Raw genomic sequence first — 22,879 nt, forward strand, 5'->3', positions numbered from 1 at the left:
AAAAAAAAAGAAAAGCCCCATGCTAAGAATTTAGCAATATAGCAGTCTCCATTTCTGACACAAGCAATGCCTTGTGTAGCTCTTAGAATGGAGGAATAATAATTCATTACACAGTTGGTAGGTTTTAAGCACCTCTTGTGTGGCCAGTATATACTAAGTACTTTACAAGCCAACAATAGCTCCTCTACTCCCCGATGGCAAGTGTAAAGAGCAAGCATTATACTTGTATCCTTTCAAAGATGTGAAAATTGTGGCCTAAAGATATTCAGTAACAGCCCGAGAGATCACATGGCTGGTCTCTCACTGTTGCAGTTAATTTCTCTTCTACAAACCCACTGAAGAGTTTAAGGTTTCTCAAGCAGAGTTTTCTCATCCTGGACTGCTCCTCTCTACAGATAGAGATAATGCGAAGGCAGCACTCAACAGGCTAGTCTGAGAACACCAGGGCACCGAGGAGAAGTGTATCAGTGTATGCTGCAAATTAGCAGATGGTAAAATCAACCAGTGTTTGAAGATTGGAAGCAGATGATCTGGCTCCGACTCAGAACCTCAATCATATCAATATGGATGCATGGTTTATTTGCTCAAAATGCAATCAAGCCACCAAATGACTAGTACCCCCTTCCTGTCTTTTACTAAGCTCCAGGAGCTCCAGGAGCTCCCACTTACTCACACTCAGAATTAACTGAGTGAGTGCTATTAAGTGTATCAAGTACTCCGAGTACCTGCAAAAGCTGTTCAGTGATTCCAAAAGTCCAGTGGAAGAACAGACATGCATCCCTCCTATGGAGACACTGCTGTACCAATTCCAAAGGACATGCTTCTTTAAAACACAGCATCCATCATTATTTCACAGTAGCTACTAATGTTTTGAGCATGTAGCAGATGCCTGTAATCGTTCTCTTACTTAGTCTATCGTCAAGAATAAGTAGGTAATCCCCATTGCACAGCAAGGGCTTAAAAGTAACAAGTCTATCCAATGAATAGAAGCACTTTCTTAGAGTCAGACTGTCTTCAGTCTGCTGATGAAGCACTCTCTGTAGGTACTATTATCATCTTGATTGCACAGGTCTGAATTAAAGGCCTGGCGCTTGCTGGAGACTGACTGCCCTCAGGGCCCCTCTGGGCTGCTCTGCTGCTTCATAAGACCTACCTTTGTTACATGGAACATAAACTGCTGAACTGACTATGAGCCCAAACTAGTCAGCCTGTGAAAGAGTCACTCTCAAATCAGGACGCCACTTTCCTTCATTTTTTCAGTATGACTCTTGTCCCAGCACCCCATCTCAAGTCAAATATGAAATTGGTGCTGAGCTACTGTATGTAAGTAAGTAGCATGGCTTCAGTAATTTAACCTGTGCTTTCTCACTATCCACACTGTGTCAGTGTATTGGTTAAAACACAAACCCAGTCACAACACTTCTGTTTACCTGCCCAAGTTTTGAGCCTGGTATGCAGAACTTACATCACCTGTCTGGCCTTACACTTTGGCCTCATTTCTCTGTACTCTATGTTGTGTAGTTAAAACACAACACACACACACACACACACACACACACGCGTGCATATACACACTTTACAATGACTGAAGTGTGAAGATCTTATTACCCCATTCAATTGTTCCCTACCTTAAAATTTTTGCCTCCAATTACTTTTGCCATATTTCAAAGATGCTTAGCCCATGTTTACTAACAACAACCTTGCATATCTTTATGCCACTCAATTTTATCATATTATGTGGGAGTGGTTTTATCACTGCTAAAATTCAAAGACTAATAGTTCTACTTGTAAAATAGTAAATTATTATGGGTAAAGTGTAGATTGGCTACTATAGCTCAAATCAAAGGCTGGCAATGATATTCACTGTGGCTATTCGCTGGATGGACCACCTAATAATGTCTTTGAGAACTGGTCCATGAAGATGAGTCCTTTCCAAAAGGAAGCTTTAACTAGCTCCATGAATAGTTAATGTGTTATTAGTAATATGAATGGGTGTCCTGCTCCTGTCATGCCTCATTTACATGATTTACTTAGTAGCAAGGGCATTCATTCAACAAATACCTGTTCCAGAGCTGCCAGATGTAGGACGTCGTGACAGTGAACAAGTCTGTCCTGCCTTCAAGAAGCTCAGGGCTCTACCAGCAAAATAATAGTGTGTGTGGATACTGTAAACCTTGCATCCCAGCCATAATATTAGATTAGATGATATAAAAAGTCTTTAGGTGGGTAAAGAACTTCAGCAGGCATGAAGTTTGTCATCTAGCAACTGGAACAATGCTGTATAAATCTCATGTTCTGAGAACAAGAAAGTAAGGCCCTGAGGCAATGCCAGCATGCTATGTATCTCCTCTCTAACACAGTCCATGTGCTGTGTGAGAACACATCAGTCACTTAACTGTGTTAAAACCAGGCACATAGATCTTGTCTTAAAAGTTATTTGGAAGATGAAGTGACTAAATATATAGAGGGTGTCAGAACAGCCAGGCAGCGTTAAGAACTCTGTCAAGTCAGTTCATAATTTTTCCTTTCAAAACCTCACTTATTATTGATAAACACAAGGATAATATTGGTAAACAATTCAGATTTTGTTTCATTCTACAGGGAAAAAGATGTCCTAATGTCTATTATAAAGAATATAAAAACATCCCTCCTCTGGGGAATATTGACTGAGCTCAATACCTCTTTTTTTTTTTACTTCCTTTTATTTAATTAATTAATTTATTTATTTTTGGTGTAATGGATAGTGAAGGCATGCAACAAAACTAAAAGCAAGGAAGCACAGACGAAAACGAGAGGGAAAGAAGGAAAGAAAAAAGAAAGAAGGAAGGAAGGAAGGAAGGAAGGGAGGGAGGGAGGGAGGAAGGAAGGAAGGAAGGGAGGAAGGAAGGAAGGAAGGAAGGGAGGAAGGAAGGGAGGGAGGAAGGAAGGAAGGAAGGAAGGAAGGAAGGAGAGAGAGAGGAAGAACGAAAGATCTTTGAAGCCTGCAAATTGCTACAAATATAATCATAATAAATTTTCACTTATAAGCATTTGAGGTCCTACTAAAATTGCATATGAATCCTTGGCTAGCTTTTCCTAACTCAGATTTTCTCTTTGTAAAGCTGGTATCTGCTCACCACTGAGTAGAATTAGAGGAGAGAGATCCTCTATCCCTTTATGCTGCTCACCACCAAGGCATCCTGGGATGGTATAAGAAATCAGGAATCACTTAAAACAGGTATGGACTTGCCTAAAAGTTCCTATGTTCCTTGAAGGAAGCAGAGTTCTCTCAGAAGGCGTGATGTTTTGGGGCAAATACACCTTTGCTTATACAGAAGAACCAAGGTAGAGACACCACAGAGCTCTTCTTCTCTATAGGCAACCAAAGAAGTGAGAACATTCTGAATTTAGTCACTAATTACCAAGCAGCTGAGGTGCCTGCAAACCCTGGGCCGACTTCAGCAACAGTTGGAATCCCTGGGTTTACTACAGGTAGTACAATAGGGCTAGTTAATTAATAGGTGACAACAGACTGTCCCCCAACTGGTCTACATGTGCTGCCTGTTTAATCCTCTCTACTAAACCACTTTCTCTCTTCCAACCACACATAGCTCCTAGCTGTCCGTGGCTGATTCTCAAAGCCAAAAGAAATGGGACCATCCACATCGTGGTCCTCTGGGACCATCCACATCATGGTCCTCTGGGACCATCCACATCATGATCCTGTGGGACCATCCACATCATGATCGTCTGAAAACTACTTCCTGAAGTAGAAAGTATTTACTCTTAGCAGTAGCAAAAATGTTTTTTGAATTTCACAAATGTGCATATAATGATGGCTATTGTAATGAAAAGCAGAAACGATTCTTCCTTCTCCTTTTCATCTCAAAGAGGCTTAAAGCAAGCAGGGGCTGGCTGACAGAATTATAATTAAGTCAAAAGCTTTGAAAACGAGTTAGAGACAGTTCCCCCAAAGTTAAGCAATTGAAGCAATATGCGGGGCATGTGTGGACACAGAAGAAATCCCCCCCACAATCTCACACACAAGATCGCAGGCATAAGTCTCCTAGGCACTCACCATGTATATCATGAGGTCCATTTTCTATCAAAGTCGCCGCTCTCAGCTTGTATGCAATCTGCACTGCACTGCTCGGTGCTATCTTCCATGTGGAGGCCCTAGCATGATTAGCGACTCAGACACTCAGGATGAAGGCATTGAGAGACATTCATAGAAGAGGATGAGCATACATTCCAAAACCCTGATCTTTGGATTCTGCCCACAGCTCTTCAGACAGCAGCGCAGACTCCAGTGGTACCCATGACAAGCTATGTGCCTCGAAACTTGGCCTTTAACTTTTACAGCTTTCTTTGTAAAACAGGAATCATACCATAGAAGTGGCTATTATTTACATCTGGCCTAGAAGTTAATATTAATAGATATAGTAAGTTCTTGCTCACTAAGTTCCAAGTACACCACAAGGTTTGCATTACATGCTCATGGCAGACCTAACGTGAGATCTGTTGCTTTCCTCATTGCTCTGATGGGAAAACAGAGTCACAGGGTAGCTCCTCTGCCCCAGTTCCTCCAGCTGGCACACTATGCAGCTAGGGTTCAAACCCACCCTCTTAACCCTCCTGCTGCTCAGTTCCAGGAATTTTCTGATGATTTAATAAAACAAAATGTGGTAAAGGGTCAGTGTAATGACCAACAAATTATTCCTAAACAGCTGTTGGCATTGCTAACAGACGTGAGGATCATTGCCATGTATAAAACAAAGCAAATATTAAATTGTGACTAATAATTTTATTCCTTCATAGGTTTTGCTTTAGAGTAATTTCTAAGAATTACTCTATTTTGTGGCCATAGACAAAACCCTAACAATGTTATTTAGGAATGCCTTTCCTCATAGTGTCCCTTAATCTCCCAGAAACCGAATTATGTATAGAACATAAACAGAGTAATATTAGATTAACATGTTTCTATTGACATCAGAATATTGAACCACAGATACGCAAATATTGCCAGTAAAAAGCAGCCTCAGACCCTAACTATACACACGGCTTTAGACCCTAACTGTACACACGGCCTCAGACCCTAACTGTACACACGGCCTCAGACCTTAACTGTACACACGGCCTCAGACCCTAACTGTACACACGGCCTCAGACCCTAACTGTACACACGGCCTCAGACCCTAACTGTACACACGGCCTTAGACCCTAACTGTACACATTTACTTTGTTGAGAGACTTCCTATAAACAAGATTGAGTAAAGATACTCTCACCAGTCAGAACTATATTTTACTGAAATATGTAGGGAAGAAAACTAGTTCAAATAATTTGCTAGTGTTCTAAACTTTGTGGAAATTACAAAATTGCTTTAAAATAGATTCTGGTAACAAAGATGTAGATAATTATGTCACCCTACCACCCTAAAATATGCAAAACACAACGGAAAAGTTTTAAATGCAGGCAATTTAGCCACCTAGTTCAGGAGCGAAATCTTGGAAATCTGATACACCAATTCAACGTTACTATTTGAATTACTGTAGGAATTCCTGCAATGAATGGTAGAGAATTCCATCTTTACCATTACATTATACCGGCTTTTGCATCGTTTAAAAACTGCAAATTTCAGGTCTGAGCTATGCTCAACCTCCCCCCTCCCCCAGCAACCCCTCTTTGCCTTTTCCCAGCCTCCATACAACCAAAAATAAACACTCAAATTGGCAGTATAGAACTCATCAATCTCAAACTCCTGCAAATTCAAGACAATCAGAAAAAACAAAGATGTTTAAAAGAAACTGCTTTGCAAACAAGGCTCTAATAGGTGTGTAAATAAAAATTCCTTCACTATGACAGCTCTGAGTCCTTCACAAGGCAAGCAGTTTGCAAAGACTTCTCACACCATGAATATCAACACAAGGCTTTGCGCACAGCAAGCCTGAGCACCTACCCACACCAGAAAGCCTCCCTTTCTGTCACACTGGACACTTTCCTCCTCAGCTCACTTTATCCAAAAACTGATTTCTTTAAAATTATGCACTCAAAATAACAACAGACAAGTCATGTAAATTCAGCCAGAGCCAACTGTAAACTACATAGAAGGTTTGTTGGTCGTTTAATTAATTTCAATTGAGCTGGGACTATTTTAACTTAGGCTGTTGTACTTAATATTTATCATGGTGTGTGTGTGTGTGTGTGTGCGCGCGCGCGCGCTCGTACGCACGTTGTGAGGGAACATAATGAGAACTGAGTATTTGATGAGAAATGTCTTTCCCATTGTACCTTAGAAGACATTCAGGATCACAGGTTGTGTTTTTAACCCTTCCCTAATGTCTCTGGAATTAACTTGGTCAACAGTAACTAAAATATTCATTGACTCCCTTGGAAAGCCACATCTTCCCACAGAACGCTCCCACCTTCAGCCAAGCAAGCATTCTCTGATGCTTACCACCCTAGGTAACTACTTGTGTTCTACATCTCAAAGGTTTAGATGCTGGGTAACACCAGCTGTGAGTCGCAACAATAACCAGAAATATTGGCATTAAAAAAAAATGCAAGGAGTTTTCAAACATGCAACAATCAATTATTATAACTCAAGAACACGGTGTTTGGAAAACTAAATAAGCACAGCTCTTGAGCCTGGAGTTTGGGTGTTTCTGTCCTTATCCTGGATGCTGTGAACCATGGAAACAGGCACTAGCCTTTAAGAATAGAACCTATAAGCACCGAGTCTTAGAATAATTTGGCAGCAGACTTCAGAAGAAACTTAATATTCTCTGCGTCTCCAGTTTATTTCCTTCTTGTTTGCTCTTAGGATGAAACTGATAATTCATAGAGGAGATTTTCTGTTTTCTTAGCCTCATGATATGGACAACTGATGGCAGGAATTTAGAAATTGCCTTTGAGTTAGAGAAGACAAAGCCAACTGTAGACAACATAGAAGTTCTGCTGATCATTAAATTAATTTCAATTGAACTAAGACTATTTTCATTGGGCTTCTGGAAAGTCATTTAAATACCTGTTGTGGTGTGTGTGTGTGTGTGTGTGTATGTGTGTGTATGGTGTGTATATGTGTGTTTGGGAAGGTGTGGTGTGTATGTGTGTATATATATGTGGGGGGGCATTTGGTGTGTATGGGGTTAATGTAGGGTATTGGAGGGTGTTGGGTGTGTGTGTGTGTGTATACAGAGAACTGACGTATTTACTGTGGAGTAATGGGACATGTTATTTTAATGACTAGCTTGGTTTTTAATAATTTATTTAATTTTATGAGCACTGGTATGAGTTACAGACAGTTGCGAACTTCTAGGTGGGTGCTAGGAGTTGAACCATGGTCCCCGGAGGAACAGGCAGTGCTCCTAACCCTGAGCCATTTCTCCAGCCCCTTAATGGCTAGTTGTAATGAATTTCTTTCTTTCCTTCCTGATCCTCTAATTCACCAATAAACACTTCAGATTTCAAGCTAAATCATATCCCAAAAAAGGAATAGGAAAATCTTTAATGACTATATCCTAGGGAAGCTTGCAAGATATTAAAATTTACTAATTTTAAGCACAGTTCCTATGGTGGTGGATAAGAGACATGAAACAGGAATAGGATGGAACAGTAAAGAAGCAGGATCAGTTGATTCCCATTAGATTAATAATTAACCTAGAGCACTGAATGTGTCTGGAACTATAAAGTCATATAACAGGTCATAAGTAAAATTCACGTCCATAATCTTAAACTGTATGCTAAGAAAATTTTCTAAATTATCCAGTAAACTAGCAAAAGTCCTCCTTTAGTGCTCTGAATAATTTATAGTGAGAGCTTCTATCTTAGCTCCTGATCATACAGCATCCCAACATCTATTCACCTCTGTAAGCACACAAGTGAAGAAAACCTGAAAGGGGGCATTCAGTGAATAATTACGCACTTCTTTGAAACTGGGCCTTGAAAGTTCATTGCTAAGACCTAACACAGTCAAGGGTTTTTGGTGGTTTTGATTCATTGAGACAGGGTCTCCTGTAGTCCATGCTGGTCTTAAACTCACTTCAATGGTTGAAACTCATTTGGAACTGTTGATTGACCCTCCTGTCTCCAACTTCCTAGGGCTGGGGTTAGAGCTTATCATTAGAGGCTGCACAATTAACTTTGTTGTTATTTGTTTTGTTTTAGTATAAGAAATTACTTCTAAGAACCAGGGGTAGTAATGCATGCCTTGCCTTTAATTCCAGCACTAGGGAGGCAAAGAGGCAGATGGAGATCCTTGATTCCAAGGCCAGCCAGAATATATAGTGAATTTCAGGACAGCCAGAGCTACATAGCAAAACTGTATCTCAAAAAAAAAAAAAAAAAAAAAAAATCAAAGAAGAGAAATGAATGAATGAATGAATGAATGATAGAAGGTAGGGAGGGAAGGAGAAGAACTTAGTTCTAACTATCTCAGGAACTGAATGTTTCAAAAGTAATCATAAAAATTATCTAGAATATTTAAGTATTGCAATCTAATTTTAATTATGTAAAGATATTACAAAATAGAATATATTCACGAACATGGATGGGATGTCAAGGTATGAAACATAAATATTTAGAAATATGTTGGTGCACCATATTTTCTTTAAAATTAAACCACATCTCATTCCCACAAACCATCCGAGGCAACACCTCACAGATACTTGTGCTCTGCGTAAACAGACGCTGGCATGTCAGTAACACACTGAGAAGATGAGAACTTCTTGCTCCTATTTCCCTATATTGCATACAAAGTTATTTTTGTATTTTTAATTTTCTCCCTATAGTAAATCTTATGAATCAAAGTAGTTTAGCAGGCTTAGCCCTCCTTGTTTACGTGGCTATCTTTTTTTTAACACGACTGTGATAGGTTTGTACCTATGGCCTCTCCCTAGCTGCACAGCACCTGACAAGCCATCTGAGGCAGACTTGTTTGTGCTCTAAGGCTTTTAAATCTGAAGACAGATTTAAGCAAGAGAGGAAACAGGACCAATCGCCTGCTTTTACTGTACAAATTCTAAACCCACTACTTATACATTAAAACTGTTTCTGTGTAAGTTCCATTTGACTACTGAGATGGAGGGAAAGATGCTTTCTCCAGAGAAAGCTGCGTTGCTGACTCAGCACCAAGCTTCTCCTTTCACAATAGCCATTCTCCATAAATACTGGGCAGGAACACACTTACTTGGAAAGAAAGCCACAGAACAGTTGTAGATAAAAATAATTACTGTTGGCATAAAAACCAAGATATAACTGAAAACTCTTAAATAAATGATTTCTGTGCTTTCTTATGAATTTCTTAGCTTTTCACATTTTAAAAGGCTTTCCCCAATACATACTCAAATACTTCACCTAAATGATAATATTTACATAATTTACAAAATGATACATAAATTAATTATGCTTATGTTTTTTAAAAACCTGAGATAAAAGATCAAGAACTGATATGTAAGAGTTTGTGTATAAATGGAATCCTAACACAGATGACCCATTAAACTTCTAATAAATCTGACTTAATAAATCCATCACTATCCTGAGGCTTAATAACAAATCCATGAGCACCAATATTAGGGAAGGCTCCAGCTGAAGTTAACATAACCCAAAGGCAACCGGTCCTCCCATGCATCTGAGTTATAAAGATATGCACAGCGCCTAAGTGGCTGTGCGGAACAGACAGTAGTATGTACATACAAACCTTCTATGCTTTGAATGAAATATGTATGGGTTGAAGAAGATGTGTCTATTTACATACAATTTACATGAACATTCATATGTACTAACCGTATTAAAATAATTATAACACTATGTTTAAAGTATTCTACTCAATCTCCAAGAAAGTGAATACATACTATGCATACTTGCCAAATAGGTTTGCGTACTTCATAGGTATTAAGTTTTAGTTTTTTCTTGTTTATACTACAGTGGCCAAAGCCACAGGCATACTAGACACAAAAACTGTTTCGCTAATTTAAGAAGTAATCCAGTTCAGTGTTGACATTTTAAAAAATTTGGTTGTACTTGCTAACAAAACAGAAAATAAAATGAAATAATTCCAAATTTTCAGTAGTCATATAGCAAAATGATGTAAAGTAATACCATGATGGGGATATGTAGATAAACAGAAGAAATATATTCAAATTTAAAAGTATTATGTGTATACACATTGTATATATTTCAATACATATGTTTATATATGTCTTAAACTAACACCAGTATATGGAGTGTGATAATCCAGTAATATGGGAGTCCCAATTAGAGGGGAACTCAGATTAAGTCAAATCACTTAGAAACGAAGGGAATGTCTGATGGATCTGAGGGCTGGGCTCACAGGCAGTGAGAGAGCAGAGTTAGAGATAAGGGCAGAGCAACAAGAGACGGACTCACCTTCGGTGCCATTAGGAGTCATGGAAGTACTATTTATATGAGAGCTATCAAGTTTGGGACCACTGGGGGATTCGCTACTACCACTCAGTCGGCTATGCGGGCTGGTTAGATCCTGCATTTCCATAGACCTAAAGACAAGAAGCCTTCCGTTTGACAGATGTACCAAGTTCATAACACCACTATTTAATGTGCTAACAACTTGACACCTCCTTTGAAACACATGCGCACAAAAGCCCCATTGTGTCTATTTTCTTAGACTGTCGTTCACCTTGCATCTGACTCCAGCCCTTTTGTCACATGTGTTACTAAAAGGCGTCTCTCGGCCTGTGTAGCCAAAGTTTCACATGCAGTTTTTAAAATCTTTTCCCACCTCTTGTATAATGGAAGTCATAAGCTAATGTCAGACAATGACATTGATTTTAACATTCAGAGGAAAACATGTAGTCATATTTATATTAAAACAAAACCTCAAGCATTAATTTCCTAGAAGGAAAAGCAGATACATAAACACATGGAATAAATCACTATTCTGTACAATCTGTTTCATCTAATAAATTAGCACTGGGTACTCCCTTTATAATTTAACACCCAGTTGTTATTTAATGGATCGCCAAACCAAATAAAACACTTGAAACCTCCTGCCCAGTGACAAGGAATGAGACTGTCCTGATGCATATGTTTACTCTGGCTTACTACTTAATTGTTCCTCTGTTTCCCTTGAAACGAATGCAGCATTAAAACACTATGATGTCGGCTCACTTGTTTGCTTTGTGGATTACATATAGCGTAGCCAATTGAAAATGGATGGCTAAGACCAGCAGCTCAGCCGTCCTTCCGAAGGACCATTAGCACTCCCGAGTATCTCAGCTGTCACTTAGGGGGAAAATGGCAATTCTATGCAATGCTGTAATTTTGCATTTTCACCATATTTAAATCAGTTCAATGCCTCCCAGATGGTCCTAAGTTTGCCAGTTTCTTCTGCTGGAGGAGCCACAGCAGCAAGACGTCAAAGTGACAATTTCAGAACTCATATGTACCATTCTAGCTCATGAACAGGAAACTACTTAAAGTCACTAGTTAGATACTTAGATACAACTCCATTTTCTGACAGCACAAACTTTTAAAGTCTAATGCCCATTCACTATATCCTAAAATTATATATTTTTTTCTAAAGAATCATAATCCGGGGACAGGGTGCGAGAGTTAGTGTTACACATAGAATGCTGCTTCTCTTCACTCCTCACCTCACCCGGGTCATTTTAACGGAGAGGCTGAGTGGAAGTGACTGTTGGACAGCAGTTGTAACATAGCTTTACATGAGCCATCTTACTTCCTCAAAGTATCTGAATTCAAACAAGAAATTATTTTAAATCACTCCATATTCAGGTTTCCTAACAACAGACAGCAACTGCCTCCAATCAAGACTCTTATGCCTTTCCCACATACAGAATTATTTTTTATAAGTACACTCATGTACACATGCACACACACACACACAAATTGTTAAGTCGTTCCCAACCCAGCTTGTTGCTATTAATAGAAATAATTAAGAAATACTAGACAAAAATAGATCCGGGTTACAGAAAGGTAAGCTACAAAAAAAAAAATGTTTAATATCAACGAAAGCCTTACCTGTAACTTGAGGAAAGAGCAACATCGGAACTGGTGTGAGATGTTTGCACCTGTGGCCAGGGGTAGAAAATTAGAAGTGGTTGTTAACTGTGCTTCACTGTCAGCTCTTAATTACAAAGAGCACATGGCTGAGCCCCTCAATGCTCACTTTTAACCAAAAGAGAAAAGGGAGGATATTGCAGCCAGGAAAGGCATAGTGTCTTTAAGTGGAAAGCTCAACTGTTGTTTCTTCCTGCAGGTCTATCCTCTTTCAGGAGGGAAGGCAGTCAAATGACGGGCTCGTGATTCATCACCGGCCTATGACAGCTGCAAACGGGATTACCCCTCCCCCAGACAACACGAAAAGCTAGCTCTCCCTAGCAGCTTGGAAAAGGTGCTTGGGAAGCAAAAAAAAAAAAAAAAAAAGCTATTAACAAATGAGTAACAGCAGTTTAACAGCAGTAGTAGTTGGGGCAATAATCCCCCAGCATCCTCCAATCTTTCATCTTCTGCTCTAGCCAGCTGAACTAGAGGGCCCGCCCACCCCCTTAGCCTCCTCACTATTTCTTATCCTTATCAGGATGGTTTTCTCCCAGTTACCTATTTGTCATTTAACATTCAATGAAACAGCTTCGAGCAATGCTGTGGTCAAGAAACAAGACAAAGGCAGACTTTCACACCCAAAGTCCCAGTGCTCAGCAATGTACTCGTTTAAATATGCCAAGGTAAAAGCCAATGAGTATTTTTACTCAGCTATGCTGGACAACATGAAAGTGTGTGTGTGTGTGTGTGTGTGTGTGTGTGTGTGTGTGTGTGTGTGTGTGTGTGTGAGAGAGAGAGAGAGAGAGAGAGAGAGTCCCGTCTCTTAGACTGAAGTAGAATGCATATTTGAGTACTCAATTCACCAGCCCAGTCAGTCTGCACGTTTAGTTTCCAGATAAGTGTGGACTGAGGAATTTTACTGCATAGCTCCACTAATTCAAAAAAGCATGGCAGTTGTGAAGGGCCAGCAGGTAATGATGTTCAGGTGAGCCAGGCTGATGCGGGCTTGCAAGCTCCCACCAAGGCTTCCCAGGCAGGAAGGAACACTGCCTAACTTCTGAAATGGCACAGAACTCCAAATCTTTGATGTACGTTTTCATTCAACCTGAACTGACATCAATTAAGGCTGCAGAACAAAGATGAGAACTGAAGCGTCTCAAATGACATTAAAGTTATCCACCTAAACATCTTCTGTTGAGTCCTGATAGTTTTTAATTATGATTTATGAAATTAAGAAACACAACCTTTCTAGCAAGAATAAAGCATCATTAAGCTTGAATGTCTTGAGATAATGTTACTTAGAACTTCTAGGTATGCATTTTTTACATGTAAGACAAAAACAATTCTTTAAGATGTTTGAGTAACTGAAGTTACAGAGTGCTAACTATAATGACTACAGATGGCCATTATTTGATAACAGTTTTCTGTCATTTTTTTTAAAGTTAATGTTCTCACACAAGATTAAACGGTTTTCTTTAGAAACTGCAGCAATATATCTCAAGGATAAAATTCTACTTTTATACACCTGGAATAAATTATAGGTGAGAATGGACTTCATTTTAAGAACTCTCCTGGCTTAATTACATAAGAGTACGTTAAAGCACTGCCCAATGCTAAAATACATCCCCACTGTAAAATCAACCAGAACCCCTAATCCTGAAAATAGAACTTTTATTTCATTGTAAACTTTTAAAGTTCCATTGTATTTATATTTGAAGTTTAAAACCTACCATTTCTCAGTTTGGCAAAAACATCAAATTTGATGATGATGATGATGATGATGATGGTGATAATAATAGTAATAATAATAATAATAATAATAATAATAATAATAATAATAAACAAAGATACTACAAATGAAAATATTCTAACGAATTTTGTTATTGAAAAAAAAGCCACTTAAGAGTGAATTTCTTTTCTGCTGGCAGCCTAGCTTCTACTGTACTTTCAGAGAACCGTTTTTGAAAAGTCCATACGCATGATCTTCCTCTCATTAAGTGTACTTCAGATATATTCTTTTGTGTCTCAAGATTATTTAAACCATGTGTTGTGTGTTACTGTATTTAAAAATGACTCTTTAATCAAAATAACTTTAAAACAACTAATCCTCACTTAGGCTGGTCAGCTGAACCCACATCGTGGTCCAGGAAAAATAAATCTACTCTCAAGAATGCGAATGCAGACAACAATTAGACACAGATGTGAGTGAAATTAGTTACAGTTTACAAAATGCTACACTTCACATGCTTTTAGTTTTTTATGTGCAGTGCAAGGTTACAGTGTGGTAGGGAGACATCCTTCGTCCTCCAAAGGCTTATCTAAAAAGTGCACCTCTCACTGGTGGCTGGACATTTCCTCCGGGTTTGAAAATGTCTGTATAAGCTTGTTTTTTTTTTTTTTTTTTCATTTAAAGCTCTAAAACCAAGGTACATTTCAAAAAATTAATTATTGAAAGATATTTTCATTCAAAATAAGGGGAGTTTGTGGTTTCTAAAAAAGTTCTGCTAGGTACCTAGAACCTCTACTTGTTTTATCTGTAAAGTTAATATAATTCCTGTTATCTTCTAATCTGTTATTTTTAATTTCAATACTTTCAGGAATGGGAAATTAATACATATTTTATTATGATCATCTCCTAGCACAACGAAGTCATTCACTTTAATGCTTTTAAAAAAATTTGTCAAGTAGAAGCCACACTGGTATAGCATATAGCCAGACATGTAAAAGAAAAAGAAAAAAGGTAACAGAGATCCTGAGAATTTAAACCCAGACTCCTACACTAGTAACTAGGACTTCTGATTAGTTAATGAGGTCTTTTAAGTTTGCCTTTTTTCTAATTAAATTTATAATTCTTCACAGATGTAACTTTTGTTGATGTTCAATTTGTCTCCCTCATTTTGTTAAAGCTCACATAGTACTTCGTCAATCCATTGAACAGCCACATTAAATCTGCTAATACCATGCTCTTCAACCCCAGAAATTATTTCCAGAAGGCAAACGTGCTTTGAGAGATCATCAAACAAGACTTAAGGTACACATTTTCTCACACTTTCCCTACCACAGAGCTCAGGATACAGAGCAAAATTCATGACTTTTGCCCTGTTTATTATACTTTGCTAAAACACCAATCAAAAGCATCTGACAGAAGATCATGTATGAAGCCAAAAGTTAATAATGTTCTGTGCAAAGTAAACTGCAAATGGAAAGAGATTCTAACTCTCAGCAGTACGGAACAGATAAGATGGGGGAGCGGGGGCTGTCTAAATTATGGGGCCTCCATGGGCTTTTATGCTTGCTAGAAGCATTTTTGATAAAATGACTATAATTTAAAACTTTTTTCAAACTGAAAATGAATTTTCAAAGTGAAAGTGGTCAACATGCATCTAAGTAGAGCTGGCAGGCAAGCTGGTCTTTTTGTCTGACACAGATCAACCTGTGTGCTCCCCAATTTGAAAGACAATGGTCATTTTCTAATCAGAAAGTATTTTATCGGGAGCAAAGAATGCCTTCATCATTAAGGTTGCTCCTTACACAGGCCACATTTCTCCTCTGTCGGAATTTCCAGGTCTCTGTGTTGTAATACAAACTTCAAGTCTTAAAAAAAATAAAACCTCACCCTAAAGTGGGAAAGCACTTGTAAGAGGAGGCAAGTGTTTGTCACATGCTAACACTGCATTTCTTGTCAAAGCTTCCATACACAAAATGCACAGATGCTACGGATATTATCTTAATGTAGTATTCTAGGTAGCTTTTTCCATAATCTCCTTTAAAGAGACAGAAAAAACATAATACTTCTGAAACCAAAAACAAACAAGTGTTTGGAACACAACATTCCTGTCTTCAGCTTTAAAAAGGAATGTTTTCAAAATCAGCATTTATCGACAATGTTGACTGAAATACTTTGGTTATATGAAAAAAGAGATTTTTGTTCCCACTGCAAGGACCTCTTTTCTTCCATTGTATTCTTAGGAAATACATTTTCACACTCCAATGGAAATTTTCTTTTTCAAAAAATCATTTATCATGCCTGTGAAACTCACAGAGCAGCTGACTTCATTTGGCACTTAAAAGCTGAAGTGAACGGTGGCTCAATTAGACTTCTATGTCTGTCACCACAAAGAGTTTTCAAAGGCTGAAAATCCACGGCCGCTTTGCTTACTTACTAAACACTTTGGGCCTTAGGAGAACTCAAGCATCGAGAAAGTCAAATATCAAATGTTTCATCGTATGAAGGCATGACTATTCCTGTGTGCATGTGCCCAAACTCTAAACAGAGAAGGGAAAGGCTCTCACACATAAACTAAAACCTTCTCTGAAAGACGTTAGAAAGACAACATCAAACCTACAGTTACACACCATGATTCCCAGCTAACAAGTTTCTATACCCCTGGCCATCTTAAGAAATGAAACTTAAAAACACTTGTCTAAACTCAATGACAGTTCACAATGTATTGAATTCTTGTAAACGTTATGCTTAAATGTCTTCAAACTCCTCCCAAGAGTGTAAGCTATGAGTTGTTAGCAATTCAAATACTCATTTTGAAGGACAGTGCTTTTACACGAATATTCAAAAGTTTGAAAATCTGGAGTTTAGCTTCCAAGTGCACTCAAATCACAAAAAAAGGGCCAGAGAGGGGCAAATACATGAAGGGCCGAAGGCTTATTGTATCGAATACTGAAGATGAGCCCGCTTAATAGTCTTTGATAAATTTGCTTTGGAACAAACAAAAAGGCGTCCTTCTTGAAAACATGGTTATCAGTTCGTTGTTCATCTGCTTAATTTTCCATCGGAAACCTTTCCTCATTTATCAACCTAGCTGTAGAAAAAGTCATCTGTGTAATATATACCGCTAAGAATACCTAAGTATAACTATGTATGGATATAACCCCGCTCAATACCACTCAATAATATTCTGGGGCTAGTGCAGCAATTAAGAAAACATATGAAATATCCCACCACCTCCCCGGACGAGAATATTACCTAGTGTTCTAGTTATTTATAAAGATCATTACAAAAGTAGTTAATTTGCAATGATCCTTTAATGATCCTAATGGCTCCGATCATTTGGAGGTTAAAGATTATACTTTTACGACGGAACCCCGTGGCTACTAAAGTCCCAGGAACAAAGTGTTAGCGTTTTCCTCAAGCCACACTGCTTTTTTTCTTTGAAAACAAACCAAAACACTAATAAAGGCGCTCCGGTTATCTCAGGATTTGCCCACCGGACAGTTGTTCTTGGTCACAATTTTTCAAACACCAGTTTGTACTTACAACGCTCACATCTGCTGCCTCCACCGGTTTAGTGTGCTCCTTGGAGTTTTCTGTGTTAGCAGACCTCCATTCCTGACATAGTTTGGCTGCTGGGCAGAAACACGGGGACCCAGGAGCTCTCAGAGGCGCTGTGGCGCGGCTGGCAGCGAAGCGCGGAGGCCGGGGATTGCCCGGCTCCCGGGGACTGCGCCCGGGCGCTGCTGCAGTCTTGGACTGCCGAGCGACTGAGCGCGATCGCCTTCCCCAGGAAGGACCCGGCCACCGCGCACCGCCACAGGAAGACTTCCAGTCGGAAGTGGCCCTGCACACTCGCTACCTAGCCGTAAGCTCGGAGCCATCAGCTCGCCGCGGTCTGTTTGGGAACGGCTTTGCGCCCCAGCGAACAGCAGCGGCAGATAGCATCTGAGACGCCTAGACAAAGAAACGGCACAATCTCATCCCCCCGATTTGTTTGCGCAGCCTTGTAGGTCTGCCCACGAAGCCTCGGGGCTTTTTGTTTTGTTTTGTTTTTGCAACGCAAACCACAGCTAGTCTCTTGTCCTTATTGGTTTAAATGCAACAATTGAGAGGAACAGAGCTTGGTCTGACTCAATCTCAATGCTTTAAAAAAAATTTATTATGTAAATGACGCGCCCCATGATATCTGCATAAACAGCTATGCGGGAAGAACTTGTGGGAACCTCTGTCAACACACATCCTCCCGCGCCAGTAGCTCCCAATTAAGATCTTTGGGGAGTAGTTGCACGCTATCTTTTACACTTTTTCAATACTTTTTTTTTTTTTTTGAGGACCCTAAACTTCGGAGAACGGATACTTTTCACACTTCTTCCTAAAGTACCTACCTACTTACAGGTCTGGAGAAGATAAAATAAGCTGTTTCTATGAAGTAGAGGGAGAATGGGCAAACGTGTTAGCTATTAGCAGCTTAACAATGAAAGCCTGGCCACGGATTCTGCAAGGGTTGCTAGGAGGCCAAAGGCTTCAGTTCTTTGGCTAGGACCCAGATAATATTTCACCATTAACATTTTTAAATGAGAAGAGATTCGTTTAGTCTGGAACTTGCTTTGCAACTTATCCTTTTAAAAACTCATAGCCTGAATCAATTCAGAATCTATGAGTTAGGCGTTCGGTGACACCTAGGAGCTGAGCTTCAGTTAAGAAACTATGTTTTATCCAAGTCAGGGGCCATTATAATATTTTGGAATCGTGAAAGAATGCATCTCCTTAATTAATCCATATTAATATCTTGTCAGTCCTAGATCACAGTTTAAATGCAAATGCAAGCTAACACTCACTATGAAATAAAGTCTGTATACTCATTTTAAAAAGGCGTTTTTATCACGAATATTTCTATTCTATGTGCTCTTCTTATTTTTTTTTAAAAGTCCCCTTCTTTTAATTTCTCACCTTGGTATGAATTTTTTTAAATATTTAAATCGTAGTAACTTCACATCAACTAATAGAGGAGATAGACGGGCCTTACCTTAGCTCTGCTAATTAGAAAATGAAAGCACCACCCAGATGATGCAAACAAAACCCAACTAAATGGTTCTAAGGACCAAAATTCCATACAGGCATTCTCTCTTCCCCTTCTAGGAAGGATGCCAGGCTAAATTCCTTGCAAAAGAGCACTTTGTCAAACCTAAGAGACAGTTTAAACTGGTAACTTACCTAGGATTTCATCTTGTGTAGTACCAGCAAGGAATACTGGGCTAGACATCTACCATATTTGGGAAGCCAGGTCAGAAAAGAGTTGATTGCTACTGGATCATATATGCGACAGAAGTACTTATGTTAGCACCTACAGCACTCTCTCAGACCAGAAGGATCAGTTATTCAACATACCAAAGTGCATGTGCAGGAAAAAAAAAAACAAAACAAAACAAAAAACAAAGTCTATTGTGAAGTTTTCTATCTAATGCTACATTAGTTCTCTTTATAACACCAAACACCCACATAGTAACTTCATTTGCACTTAGATTTGTTACTAAGTTCCCTAAGACATAAACTTTAACCTCTGGTTTAAACTTTACATACAGCTACTGCATTCATGCTTCCCATAGGTTAAAATTATTTTAGACATGTATTGCTAAAATGCTATTCAACCAATTCATACAAGATTATATTGGAGAATCCAGAATGTGAAGATTGTGTGAAGTCGAAGTGGCAGAAATAGCATGTCAGCTTTACACATGTTACTTGCCTAGGTTACAGTCAAATTTATCAGATTACATGCACTTTTGTAATGAAATTCAATAATTTTTATTTAAATAACCAAACAAAAAGCCTTCAAAGAAATGACTCATGTAATTATGAATAAAATTAGGAAAGATATGATGAATTTAATGTAACCACTAATGGATATAATATAGCTCATACCTCATAATTATGTAACACACAGCTTAGTCACTCATTAGAAGAAATAGCCATGTACATATTTACCACTCTTAAATAGTTTCCTTTTCCTTAAGCAAAACTAAATGTATTAAAAAGAATCACATGTTTACCTATAAATTTAGTCTGGTTACTAACTCCATACTCCAAATACATAGTAATTATTCCATATGCAGCTTGAATCTAAAATAAGATATTCTATGATAAATAACCAAAAGGTAATATTATGAAATTTTCATCAGCTATAATTATATAACTTGATCATATACCACAGAGAACCAGACTGTTTCTTAAAGTACTTCTGTGTTTACACAGAGGTGAGGGAAGTGCGCTGAGAAGTTCAGTCTGAATGGAACCCTAACAGAGCCGCAAAGATCTTCCCACCAACAGGTTTTATCAGCCAGGTCAGCTCTTGCCTGGATACATTCCCACTTAGACAGCAGATGTCTGCCATTTTCATAAACGTTGACAGTACTTTTAGATTAGGACAGAATTTAAATAAAGATGTGCTTGCAAAAATCAACAAATGTCCTTAGACAAGGTCAAATGCAAGAGAGTCCTTGCAACAATACAAAGGAACATTTTCTCCACCTATAGGAACAAATAGCTAATTAACTACATCAACATAAGAAATGCTGAGAGAATCAGGCCCAGGCACTGTGGGGAATACAGCCTATTGCTTGAAGGGCTGTAACTTTCCAGTAAAAGATGTTTATTCCTTGTATTCCTGCTTACCCCTATGAATTAAGCACCCATGCCATTCTGAGAAAGCCCTTTCCCTAGTTTTCTCTGCACTTGCAACTCATAAGAGATTACTATTTTTCAGGAGGAATGGCTGTGAGGTTCATAATTTAATTAACACTTCAAAGACAGATACATTTTCTCCCAAATTGAAGCGGCTTCTGTCCCTCCTCTCACAGGATTAAATATATATATATATATATATATATATATATATATATATATATATATATATATATATATCAGAATATACAGTGTCTCACAATTTAAACTGTTAGAAGTACAATGGGAAAGAAAATATCCCAAAATACCATAGTTGAACTCCCCCTGCCCCCGGTATATCTGCCTTTCCTTTGCTCCTCGTCATGACACTAGAGTGCTAGCTTCTCTGTACCCCCGCACCACCGTTAGGGTGGGGAAGTGAGTGTACCCCACCACCCTAAGGGTGGGGAAGTAAGTAGTTGGGCAGTAAGCTTTGCTGGTCAGTGGACTGGTCCTTTCCGTGGCATGTACTTTCTTCACTGGCATGAAATCTACAGTGAGGGTCCTGCTACCAAGTATGCTTTCAGTTGAAACACAACCAAGAGAAACATCCTCTATTTATTTTAAGAATGATATTAAATCCACCAAGCAAAATGTCTACCAACATTTGCTAAATGTTTTCTATTCAAACTCCAACATGAATAGCTTTTAACAGTAAATTTAAGGAGGCAATTACTAACTATTAGCTGTACCATGGAAACTTATTTTCATAAATAATACAGACTTCGTACCAACACAATATGAAAATAGAACCCATTTCCTGGCCCTGTAATAAGCACATAGATTTCTATGTATAAATCATAACCATTTATTTACTTAGAGAGGGAAACTTGCTATCCTATGTAGTATTGACAACCAATGGAATGTTTTTTTTAAAAAAATATTATTCTTAATACAAGCTTTGGTTAGCCCATCTTGATAATGAAAGCATGAGCAGTGGCAATTATTATTATTATTTTTCTCCTCAAGAAAGGGCATCGATGCTATAGGCTCTTTAAGAAAAATATGACACAATAGATTTTCTCTTCCACAATCAACTGATTTTCCAAAATGGCAAACAGAGTTAGCTTTTCTTCCTTCTGTCAAAAATATGTAAATAACTGTTCTTGGAAGCACATGTTTAATCTTAGCAACAAGCTCTTTTGCCTTCCCACACTGTAAAATGGATCTCTGTTAACATGAAGCAACCTAGGAAGCCCAGGGTGTCTCCTCTTCAACATTTTTTTTTCTCTCTAAGCCATGGGCAAAACCAACCTTGTCAGCACCTCCCATAACATGTAAGAGGATCTGGAAATTTGCTTTGCGTTCTCTGGCTTTCACCACAGCTGAGTTGTTGGTTTTTAACTTCTTCGGTGACAAGGAGTCGCTCACAGAAGGCAAGGCGAGGCCGCTGAGACTATGTGCCAGGCTCACACACCTGGACAAAGTGCTAGAAACCACTTGTCTGCCTGAATCCTGAGTTTTAATACATTGAGTGTTTTTCTCCCCACACTATTTGTTTGGGAATTTGTCTCTTTTTTTTTTGTAACAGATCACATCTAAACAGCAGATGGAGCACTGAGACATCTCTGGCTTTTGGCTGTCTCGTCATTCTAGAACAAGGTAAAATGCAATAAAGTTAATCAATCCAGAAAGGTGCGTGTTATGCCAAATATATATATATATATATATATATATATCATAGATAGATAGATACATACATACATACATAGATACATACACAGATACATAGATAGATACATAGATAGATGCATACATACATACATAGATAAATAAATACATAGATATATAGATAGATACATAGATAGATACATAGATAGATACATAGATAGATACATAGATACATAGATATAGCTAGATCTCCTCAAAGGTTTCTGAAAGCTGAAGGAAGAGTTCTGAGTTGTAACAGGCAGCTGTATGTCTAGTTGCTTTACCACTCTCAGTTTCTACCTCTTTGCCTGCCTTAATTTCAGTTACCTAATGTTGTGCTTTGACCCTACTACGTGATAGCTACTACATGATAAACACTTGATTTGTTCACTGTGGACATAATCACATTAAAATGCACTCCAGGCTTCCCAAGGCATATAGGGCTTGGTTTTAAGTCGTCAGAATTAAAGAACACTTATTTTATAAAGAAGCTTCCATGGGAGAAAATAATCCATCGACATGCCTTATCCTTCAAGCTTCCTACACTCTCCCTTCCCTAGAAAGATAAAGGGCAACTTCCAAAGCATTTTTTAAACGGAAGGTCACAATTCAAAGGCCTTGTAACTCAATCCAGTGCAGCAATCACATAGCTGTTGGAAAGACACCAGAAGCACCATGATTCTAGCTATTTCTAGTAAGTAACATCCATAGGTATACAACCCGAAGATTTCTCTCAACTGTGAAGTTTCATACATTCACTCTGG

The 22,879-nt window shown here is 38.5% G+C and overlaps 1 protein-coding gene across 14 annotated transcripts in view; it reads right to left on the reverse strand.

The window, feature by feature from the left end:
- The window catches only part of Eya1 (EYA transcriptional coactivator and phosphatase 1), a 311,134-nt gene that overhangs the window by 132,294 nt on the left and 155,961 nt on the right, over positions 1–22,879 (reverse strand). For 5 of the 14 annotated variants that reach the window (XM_031366906.1, XM_031366904.1, XM_031366911.1 and 2 more), the window contains exons 2-3: positions 11,996–12,045; positions 10,364–10,491 (exon numbers count right to left, since the gene is read on the reverse strand). In XM_031366906.1, the coding sequence (XP_031222766.1) occupies positions 10,364–10,491; positions 11,996–12,045 (178 nt within the window). Of the gene's footprint in view, positions 1–10,363; positions 10,492–11,995; positions 12,046–17,288; positions 17,840–18,130; positions 18,139–18,959; positions 18,979–22,879 lie in introns of those variants that run through there. The other 9 variants (XM_031366907.1, XM_031366910.1, XM_031366908.1 and 6 more) reach the window with 9 other exon arrangements.

This window comes from Mastomys coucha, unplaced genomic scaffold (genome assembly GCF_008632895.1).
Source record: "Mastomys coucha isolate ucsf_1 unplaced genomic scaffold, UCSF_Mcou_1 pScaffold14, whole genome shotgun sequence".
Classification (NCBI taxonomy): Eukaryota; Metazoa; Chordata; class Mammalia; order Rodentia; family Muridae; genus Mastomys; species Mastomys coucha.